Here is a 10,647-nt window from a genome sequence, read left to right as displayed (position 1 = left end):
TCAGAAGGCTTTTTGGCGGACTTATCATATTGTGTTTTGTTATACTCTTGAGCTTTTCCTTGATTATTTTCTGCTTCGCTCCTAATCTTCTCTAAATCCCTATCTTCTGGAGTGTTATCTAATTCTTCTAGTTTTTCTTTCAATTCGTCTACTATTTTTCCTCTTTGCTCTAAACCAAAAAGAACTTTGCTTGGAGTTTGCTTGATACTGCGGTGTTGTGTATTATTTAGAACGTGCTCCACCTTATCTATTACTGTATCCCAATATATACCTTTCTCTGGTTCTACCAGTTTCGCTATCATTGGACCTAAACTTCTGTTGACTCTTTCAACCTGTCCGTTCGCCTGTGGTGATCCAGTCGCAATCTTCATATGCTTAACATCAAACTCTAACATAAAATCATCAAACTCCTTGGATGTAAAACAACTTCCCCTGTCTGAAATAATGCATCTAGGCTTGCTGTATGCTCTAAAATAGTCTTTTAAAGCTGTTATGACTTCTCTTGTATTGGTGGTCTTTGTAGTGTATAAACGTACGAACTTAGTAAAACCGTCGATGACAACAAAAATATGTTTTTTGGATCTACCCGAGTCGACTGGGCCGTAATGATCGATATGTATTAGTTCAAACGGTTGACTACCTTTTGAAATGCAGTGCAGAAATCCCTTCTTACCCGTCTTAGGGGAGAACGCAACACATTTTAAACAATTTTCTATATGGCTTAAACATTTGTCTTTGGCATTGGGAAACCAATAGGATTTCAAAATTATATCTAACATTTTGTCTCTACCTATGTGTCCAATCTCATTGTGATATTTAAATAGAATATGATCTTCCATGTCTGTGGGAACATAAAATAATACTCTGCCGTCGTTACATTTTCTATAAATTATTCCGTTTCTCATTTCGTATAACTTATGTTCATTTTCCTCTAACAGTTTTCTAATTTCTTGAATTTTTTGATCTTTGGCTTGGCAAATTACTAAATTGTCTTCAAACGTATTCGATTCTACTATCATGATATTCGTACATCTACTAAGAGCATCTACATGCTGCATCCTTTTACCTTCTCTATGTATAAGTTCATAGTCGTAGTTCTGGAGCTCTAACGCCCATCTAGCTATTCGTGGATTAAGTTAAATCTTATTCAGTGTTAAAGTGAGTGAATTACAATCAGTAATAATTTTAAAGCGTTTTCCATATAAGTATATTCTAAATCGTCTCAGTGCGTGAATAATTGCCATCGTCTCCAGTTCGAAACTGTGATATTTTGCCTCAGCGACGGTTGTACGTTTTGAGAAATAAAATATGGGGTGCAATTTTCCATCCTCTTTCTTTTGACATAATACGGCACCGAAGCCAAGAGCGCTTGCATCACAGTGCAGCTCTATCTCGTCTTTGAAATTATAAATGGCTAACACCGGCGCCTGCACTAACTTTTCCTTGAGCGTAGAAAAACAGCTCATTTCTTTTTCTCCAAATTTAAATTTCTCGTCTTTTCTCAAGAGGTCGTATAACGGCTTCGCTATTGTTGAAAAATCTTTTATGAATCTACGAAAGTATGAACATAAACCTAGGAAACTTTGAACGGATTGCATCTTGTCTGGAATTGGAAAATGTTGTATGGCATCTATACCTTTATCATCTGCCCTAATGCCTTCGCCGTTTATAATGAATCCTAAATACTTAATATTTGTTTGAAGAAACTCACATTTATCCATTCTTAATTCTAATTTATTTTGAGCTAATCTGAGAAACACTTCCTTTAAGGTTCTTAAGTGTTCCTCCGTGTCCTTGCTGGCGATCATGATGTCGTCCATGTATACAATTACTTTGTTGTCCCTAATGAGATCCTCGAAAATTTTGTTTACAAATCTTTGAAACACTGCCGATGCAGTTTTTAGCCCCATTGGCATTCTGAGAAACTCGAATTGACCTAACGGTGTAACTAATTTTTTTTTTTTTTTTTTTGCTTATTTTATTATTTATTGAATCTTCCCTTTGTGTTAAGAGACTAACAATAAGTGTTCAAATCTTAATCTAACTTAATTAACTTTCACTTAGTGATAGTTTTTTCATTAATGCCCTAATAAGTTTGTTGCTGGGCTGGGAGGTCGTTGCGGTGCAGCCGGCTTTGACTGCATACTCGGATTAGTTTTCTTGCGAGGGGATTTGTATGGGTGGTCAGCTTTTCGTTATACTTCGTTTTTTTCTCAGCTATTACTTCGATTACTAATTTGATTTTTAGGTCTCTGTGTATGTTTTCGTTCCGAAGGTACCACGGCGCTCCAGTGATAATTCTCAGAATTCTTGACTGTGCTCGCTGAATAATGTCTATGTTACTTCTGGATGCGTTGCCCCACAGCTCGGAGCCATAAGTCCAGATAGGTTTTAAGACGGAGTTGTATAGAAGAGTTTTGAACTCCAGACTAAGTGGAGAGCGAGCATTTATGAGCCAGTGGAGGTTCCTTGCTTTAAGTTTAAGATGTATCGATTTGGCTTCTATATGTTTGCGCCAAGTGAGCCGCCTGTCCAGATGAACACCCAGATATGTTACCTCGTCGGCTTGTGGAATGCATATGTTATTCAAGACCAGTGGTGGGCATGTTTGTTTGTTTAAGGTAAAGGTAACCTGCTTGCATTTTTGAACATTTATTGAAATTCTCCAGTCGGCAAGCCATCGTTCTACAGATGTTAAGTGTCGGGATAGGAGTGCCGTGGCTTTTATTGGGCATTTGGAGCGACTGAGTATCGCGGTATCATCAGCGAACGTGGAGGTTGTTAGATTGTAGTCTATGGGGAAATCCGCCGTATACAGGGTGTATAAGATTGGACCCAGTACACTGCCTTGCGGCACTCCAGCTTCGATTGCGCAATCGCGTGAAGTGCTTGTATCGCATCTTATTGCAAACACTCTGTTATATAGGTATGACTTCAGTAGCTTATGTGTGTTTTGGGGCAACAGCTTGATTATTTTAAACAAAAGTCCATCGAGCCACACTCTGTCAAATGCCTGCGCGACGTCTAGAAAAATGGCTGTGCAGTATTCTCGATGTTCAAAAGCAGTACGAATTTCTGACGTGATTCGATTGACCTGTTCGATGGTTCCATGTTTTTCTCTAAAGCCAAATTGATGTGTTGGAAGTGTGTTGTTTATTCTAAGATGAGGGCTAATCCGAAGGAGTAGCATTTTTTCAAACAGCTTTGAAAGACATGTTAGTAAGCTTATCGGTCTATATGATGATGGCTGCGTTTTATCTTTTCCTGGCTTTGGAATCATTACTATGGTTGACTTTTTCCATTTTTGAGGGAAGTATCCAAGCTTGGCGATTGCGTTGAACAACAGGCAGATGTGAAGAATAGCACACTTTGGGAGTTCAATGAGCATTCTTGGAGTTATTAGGTCGTAGCCAGGCGATTTTCTTGGGTTCAGTTGCTCTTTGATAACCTTTGCTAGTTCACATGGTCGGAATTCAAAGGGTTCTTGAGGATCTAGATTGGCTGCTATTAAAGGAGGGAGAATAAATGTGTTGGTAGAGGGATTTGGTCGGAATACATTTTGTAAATGGTCAGCGAAAGCACTGGCTCTTTCTTCATCACTTCGAAGCCAGGTGCCAGAGGGACTTCGTAGTGGCATAATTGGCGCTATTGGAGTCTTTAGGTTTCTGTGAGCTCTCCAAAGAGGGTACTTAGTGCTGGTGGGAGAGAGTTGCTCGATATATGAACGTTGGCTGTTTTTTTCCTCTTGTTTGAGAGCATTGGTAAGCCTGCGTGTGGCTATCTTAAGCATGTGCTTTGTAATTGGTGATCTATTAGACTGCCAATCCCTTCGTAGGCGTCGTTTATCTAATACCAGCCGCTCGATTTCGCGATTAGTTTTGATGTAGTTTGGTTTTGCATACGTCACTGGCGGGGTTGAAGCCTTTGCAGCCGAAACTAAAATGTTTCCAAGAGTTTCCGTTGACTTGTCTATATCCTCCTTTGTAGATAATGCCGTCGTTAGTTCTATGTGTGAACAGACATACTTTTGATACCTTGGCCAGTTTGTTCTAAAATTTGTGAGTCTATACGGTGGGTCGACGATGTGGGGGCGAGTTAGCATATTTAGAAAAACAGGTGAGTGATCTGATGATAAATCTGCTAGTGCTTCGGCGGTGACCATGTTGCGGGGGACATGTTTAGTAATTGCAAAATCGATCAGGTCTGGGATTTTTCTTGGGTCTGCTGGCCAGTATGTAGGCTTACCCGGGGATACATAGTCTAGCTTGTTTTCTGGCTTCGTAAGCGCATTGTACAATTGCTTACCCTTTGGCGTCACAAGTCGAGATCCCCAATGGGTGTGCTTGGCGTTATAGTCACCCGCTGCGATGAACCTGTCACCTATTGTGTTAAAGAATTCCATGAATTGATCCTCAGAGATTGGAAAGCGCGGTGGGCAGTAGACTGCGGCTAGAGTCGTTGAACCATTGTTGAGTTGTAAGGCTATGGACGTAGATTGTAAGTAGTTTTTGTCAAAATTGTTTAAGTGGTGGTGTTTTATGCGATTTCTGATGAGTATTCCAGTGCCTCCATGAGCTTTACCATCTGGATGATTTGTACCATAGAACAAGTATCCTGGTATATGAAAATTGTTTTTATTTGTGAGGTGCGTTTCTGATAGTAGCATTACGTCGATGTTTTTTTCGTAAATGAACTGTGTGAGCTCTTGTGTATGCCGTGAAACGCCATTTGCGTTCCACAGAGATATCCGTAGGGAAGCCATTATGGGGATTTTGAAGATACAAGAAGTTGAATCAGGATATTTTGGTTTTTCATGAGCTCTTGCAAAGTATTTTGCATGAACGTCATAAAGTCTTTCATGCTTTGCTGTAGGGATAGCATCATAGCTTCGATGCCACTTTGTTGTGTTTGTTGGATGTTTGTCGGAGTATGATCGGAATGAGCAGTTCTTGTCGGTGGGGCGGGCACTTCTAGTCCGGATTTTAGGGCGCTAGCGAAAGAAATTGTTGGAGTAGTGCTTGGGACAGTTAGGGGTGGTTGAAAAATCGGTTGCGGAGAGTAGAAATTGACTTTGTTGTATGTATGTGCTGTGGCAATACGTTTGTTTAGGCGGCTCTTCAATTCTTTGTACACCACACAGCCTCTGTAGTTTGCAGTATGTTTTTCCCCGCAGTTACTGCATTTCTTCACAGACTTATCGTCCTTGTTTTTGGGGCAGTTTGCGGTAGTATGAGGTTCGCTACAGACAACACATACGGACTTAAGGGTGCAGTATGCCTTGGTGTGGCCGTATTCTTGGCAATTAGTACATTGAACTGGATTGATACGTTTGTGCGGCTCCTCCACGGTGATCCTCCGATGTAGCAAGTACTGTAAATTGTATATTGGGTGCACTTCGTTTTTCTTTAGTGCCTGGAGCTCTGGTTCGAGTTCTATTTTGAATAGTGGCTGCGGAACTTTGTCTTTGTTTAAAATATTAATAGCTGTCTTTGCAGAAAAGTTTTTGGCCTTCAGAGCCTCAATTATCTCAGCTGGTGTCACTGTTGCTTCAATGCCCTTAAGTACTACCTGTAGCCCTTTGCAACTTTTTAATTGGTATGTGTAGTAGTTTTTACCAGCATCATTTAGGTATTTAGTCACTATACGGTGGTCTGCTTCTGTTTGGATCTGTAGTTTTATTTCATGAATATTTCCTTTTTTAAGTGGGATAATGTGGAATTTGCTGTCACCAATCAAAGCAACGAGTTTATTTACAAGTGCATTTGTACTTTGTTCTCGTATGAAAATTGGTGGAGGCCTGGTCTTTTTTGGTTCCCCTACCGTTTTTTCGTTGGGTTGTTCGGTCGCAGAATCAGCCAAGATAGCATATCGGTTTGAATTATTTACTGCAGAGTTTTCATTGCCGTTGTTGGTTCGATTGATTTTGGGTTGATTACCTGCCTTATTGTTTTGAGGGCTGAGCTTTCTCTTGATTTGGATGTAGCGATCCATGCCAGTCTGCACAGTCGAAATCGACTTCTGCTTTTGTTTTGATTCTTCTTTGCGTGCATTATTGTTGTTGCAAACGGTCAGTGCTGCTGAATTATTTACAGCTGGCACAGCGATAATTAGTTGGGCCGCTGACGAAGTTGTTGTAGTGGTAGCAGTGACAGTTGCCAGTGAGGTCACTGCACTCGTTATTGCAGTGTTACAGTTACCCGGGACGGTCGTTTGGCGCTGCGAGAGGAGCGGGGTAGGAGAGGCGGTCTCTTCGCTCCACGACTTGTGAGCCGAAGCAGGCAGAGAGGGAGAGCAAGAACGCGGTCTGTCGTTCTCTGAGGGCAAAAGTTTCGAGTTAGTTGAAGGTGAGGGTGCTCGATCACCGATTTGCGGTGAGACGAAAGAAAAGTATGCATTGTTGCGTTGTAAAGAGAGCCGGCGCTCGTCTTGTTCACATTGTCGCTGAGAACGTATGTCGTTTTGATTCATTGTTCTAAGTCCACATATAACAATTACCAGAACAATATGGAATAATTATTTATTTTAGTAAATAATTACTATAGTCAATAATTGTTAGTTGTGCAAACTGCACTTTACACTTTGTGTTTAACTTTCACTATACTGTTGTAGTTTTTAGAACTTTCTATTCGTAGCTTGAAAGAAACACGTCTGCACTCGCCGACGTTCGAGGCCAAGTTGGTGTAACAAATGAGGTGTATTTAACCGAATCCTTATTAACAAATACATGAAAATAACCGTTTTTTAAATCAAGTTTCGAAAAAATTTTCTTGTTAACTAGTTTGTCTAAGAGGTCATCGATAAGCGGTATCGGGTAATTGTCCTTGATTAATATCTTGTTTAGTTTTCTAAAGTCTATGCATAGTCGTATGTCTCCCGTTTTCTTTTTAACTAAAACTATTGGCGAAGCATATTCGGATTCACTAGGTCGTATAATCCCTTCTTTCATATATTCATCTAACAATTTTTGTAATTTCTCCTTTTCTGAGTAGGCAAGTCTTCTTGGTGAGCAGCTAAATGGTTTTGACGTTTCTAAACATAGTTTTATTTCACATCTGACTAGAGGTTCGGTAGATAATCTCTTTCAATTGACAGTTTAAGGCTCGGTCATTTTCTGCGCCGCATATGTAATTCATTTGCTCATCCTCTTGGTAATCAATGCTAAAAATTTCTCTAACTGCTTTTTCATAACTGGGCATAACTGTATTATTAAATTTCTGACTAAGTGCGGAATCCGTTGTAACGCTGCCTAAAGGAATAACTGTTTCGTTCAGTGTTTTACTAACTGCAGGGTTAACTGTTTTACTACTTGTTTCGATATCTGCTATACTAACTGTTCCATAACCTGTTTCACTAACTGTTTTACTAACTGTTTCACTAACTGTTTTACTAACTGTTTCACTAACTGTATCACTAACTGTTAAACTAACTGTCTCATTAACTGTATTACTAACTGTCTCATTGTCTAAGGTACTAACTGTTTCCTCATTTAATGAGTTAACCGTAATCCTTCCCAAAGTATCTGGATCTAGTTTAAGCTGGCAAGCTTCCATAAAATTTCGTCCAAGGATTACATTATGACTCATAGACCCGTCTGGAACTACGTATAAATCAAAATAACATTTTATTCTTTCTTTAGTAATGTAACATAAGGTTTTTCCGAGTATTATTAGTTGGCTTTTATTTAGCCCGAAATAGTATTCAGCAGCAGACTCTAAATTGACTTCACTGGATTTACTGCTTAGTTTTGCAAATGATATTGGGCTCCCGGTGTCTATGAGGCATTCTGTAATTAGTGGGGTTTTATAGCTACTGTGAAAAAAAATCTTAACCTGCCTTACATAATTGTTGATATTGGCGCTCTTGCGCTCCGGGCATTGTCCGACGAAGTGTCCGAACGCTCCACAAGCGTAGCAGGATCCGGGCTCTCTCTTCGGCTTCAGGCACTCCTTGGCGAAGTGTCCTTTTGAGTTGCAGTTGGCGCAACGCAAATCCTTCTTAGTTGGGCCTCCTTCATAGAAGCGTTTTGGCGAACTATTATCCGGCTTGTGCTTTGGCAGACGTACTTCCGAGAAGGCTCTCAAAACCTGCATCGGTTCGGAAAAGCACTGTATGCGGGCCTGATTGCGTAGCGCTGGTGCCGGAATTCCCTCGATAATGTTTTCCAGGAGTTCCTCCAGATCGATGTTGATGTCGTTGGCCAGCATCATCTTGTCCTCGAAATAAGGCGCAAATTTCTCCTCTGAACGCCATTCCCGCTTTCTCCTCCTCAATTCTCCTTTGGACATTTTGACTCCAAATGACACAATTAACTGCTTACACAGCTGATCGGTTGACTCCAGAATTCGCGTGGTGTTTGCGTGCAGCCAGCGTTGTGCACTCCCTTTCAGCTTGGCAATTAGAAGCATATGCAAGCAGCCGTCGTCCAAATTGTAGATCTTGCCGATGTTCTGGAACTGTGTGACCCAATTACGTACACACACGCTGCCGTCATACTCCATGGTGACCTCTTTTGCCAGGGCAAGCGCTGCTGCTGGCGATTCCAAGAGTTTGTTTACATTTGTACTCTGGCGTTGATCATCACTGCTAGCGGTCTCTTTTCCAACACTGGTATCTCCCCCGATCATGTTATCGACAGTGATGGTCACTTTGGTGTTGTTAGCTTTAACATTGGTGCTGTTAGCGCACATGTTAACATTGCCATCATTTTCAATGTTCTTTTCGATGACGTCATGGGCTTGGCCAGCATGAACGGACTTGTTCTTGTTCGCCTCGTCGATTTCTGTGTAAATGCTCTGCAACACGGCCATGTTTGCATCTATTTCGTCACGAATTTTCTGCAGGGTGGCTTTTTCGGCATCCACTAGCGATAACTGCTCCAAATCCAGACTTTCTAGGGTCTCTGACGCCGCCGATTGCGCGTCTAACGGGGTCGCTGGTGTGTCTCCCTCTTGCAGCTCTCGTTGTGCTAGCTGCGATGCAGCTCCATCCGTTGCTTCCGTTGCTGATCCGTTGTTTGACGGTGGATCGCCACGTATTTCCGGAGAAATGGCTTGGAGACGCCCTATCAACTCCGCTTTAGTGCCAGAAGTTTGGCGTCCAAGGGCTCCCAAACATTTTTTTAGTTGTTGCACCGAGAATTGATTTAATATGGTGTCAGGCATAGTGAGTAATGACCACTTCTGATGTTGTAAACGCTCGAACTACCTGCGGTGCGACGCTTTGCTTAGTTCAGTTCTTCTTTATTAGCGACTTTATTCTTCAAGAACCAGCGACCGAATGCCGCGCTTTGCTTCTTCGTTTTTCTTATGCTCTCTCATGCGTGAGAGCTAGGTGTATGTACATTGTTATCTCTTAAAGCTAACTTATAAGTAAGAGCGGGACAACAGTATTGTCCTTACTTATAACGGGGATATGATCGCATACTTCTCTCTGCCACCATGGGCTTCATATGTTAACCTAAACTACTACATGATACATACATGGTACTGTGGGCCTAAAGGGTATCTATCCTACTACAACTTGTAGTTTCTGTTGATGTTTCTTTGTTGTTTTTGTGGATTCCATGCCGAGTGGAATTTATGGTGCGACCTGTGGGCACAGGGGAAGAATCCGCCCTGTTGATGACTGGCTAGCCGGCCTTGCCCCATCGAAATCAGCAGGCCGTAACACTGTGTATATAATGTAAATATTATAAGTTAAAAATAAGGTAACACTGTAACTATCGATAAGAAGGCACTCGATTTATTATAATCGACGGTGCACGATCGAAGGAGTACGGGTGTGAAGATCAAAAAATAAAAGAAAATAAAGATTTTACATACCAGGTGTGGGGTCAAGGCCCGTATAAAATAGAACGCCTTTGTTATGAGATATAGTGAAATATTAAAAAGAACGAGACCTGAGCTGAAAGTTATTCTAGAGCGAGAGAACGTGTTTTTCCAAGAAGACGCCACCATATATGAACTCCGTGCTGCGGCGAAAACCATTATGGACAATATGAAAGCAAACGAACAGGAGATTAAACTGTCAGGCACACACAACATGTCCAATCCAAAGTCCAAAAAGTCTGCGAATAAGGCTAAGAACCCAGCGATTAATCTTATAGGAGGTCCAGACAACATACTCAGTACTCTTGTAGAATCTGATATGAATCTTTTTCATCATGTAGCAGAAGTCCGGAATACGAATGGGATGGAGTGTTCCACCATGCTGGAACCGGACTTGTATAACTTGGGACTGAATGATCCGGTAGAATCAGGTTTAAAAGGTTATGAGTTCTTTAATCCCATTGTAGAGGAGTCTGCAGGACCCTCTGCTGAGATTATGGATGAAATTACTAATAAGGGATTTGAGTTTTTAGACGAGAGAAGGAATGATCTCCCACCATCAAGTCTCTCATCTGAAGCGGGCACGTCCAGCGAGTCATTGGAGTTGAATTTGAATCTTAATCTCGGAGAACCTCTTCCTCAGCCATATCATGCTATAGCTGAAGGTTGGATGCGGGAAGTCTTCAAGAAACTCAACGAGATACCTAAAGAATACTGGTCCTCTCTCAAAGTAGACTGGACTCCACCTCCTCCCCCTAAGGCAGATCAGAACCTGGGAACCAGAGGAACATCAAAAGATCGTGGTCGATCTGTAGTCAGG

General features: G+C 41.4%; 1 protein-coding gene across 1 annotated transcript; it reads right to left on the bottom strand.

The window, feature by feature from the left end:
• Nucleotides 1-7,697: 7,697 nt before the first annotated feature.
• LOC120321184 lies at nucleotides 7,698-9,802 on the bottom strand. The gene is made up of 2 exons (XM_039373027.1): nucleotides 7,839-9,802; nucleotides 7,698-7,783 (listed from the first exon to the last, which is right to left on the bottom strand). The coding sequence occupies exons 1-2, from the start codon at nucleotides 9,159-9,161 to the stop codon at nucleotides 7,772-7,774; spliced, it is 1,335 nt and encodes a 444-aa protein (XP_039228961.1). The 5' UTR covers nucleotides 9,162-9,802; the 3' UTR covers nucleotides 7,698-7,771.
• Nucleotides 9,803-10,647: the final 845 nt, after the last annotated feature.

This window comes from Drosophila yakuba, chromosome X (genome assembly GCF_016746365.2).
Source record: "Drosophila yakuba strain Tai18E2 chromosome X, Prin_Dyak_Tai18E2_2.1, whole genome shotgun sequence".
Classification (NCBI taxonomy): Eukaryota; Metazoa; Arthropoda; class Insecta; order Diptera; family Drosophilidae; genus Drosophila; species Drosophila yakuba.
Note: the sequence above shows the minus strand (reverse complement) of the source record. Positions and strands in the feature narration are given on the sequence as shown.

Excerpts from the sequence above, each read along its gene's own strand:
- LOC120321184 (XM_039373027.1), bottom strand. The coding sequence starts at position 9,161 with ATGCCTGACACCATATTAAATCAATTCTCGGTGCAACAACTAAAAAAA.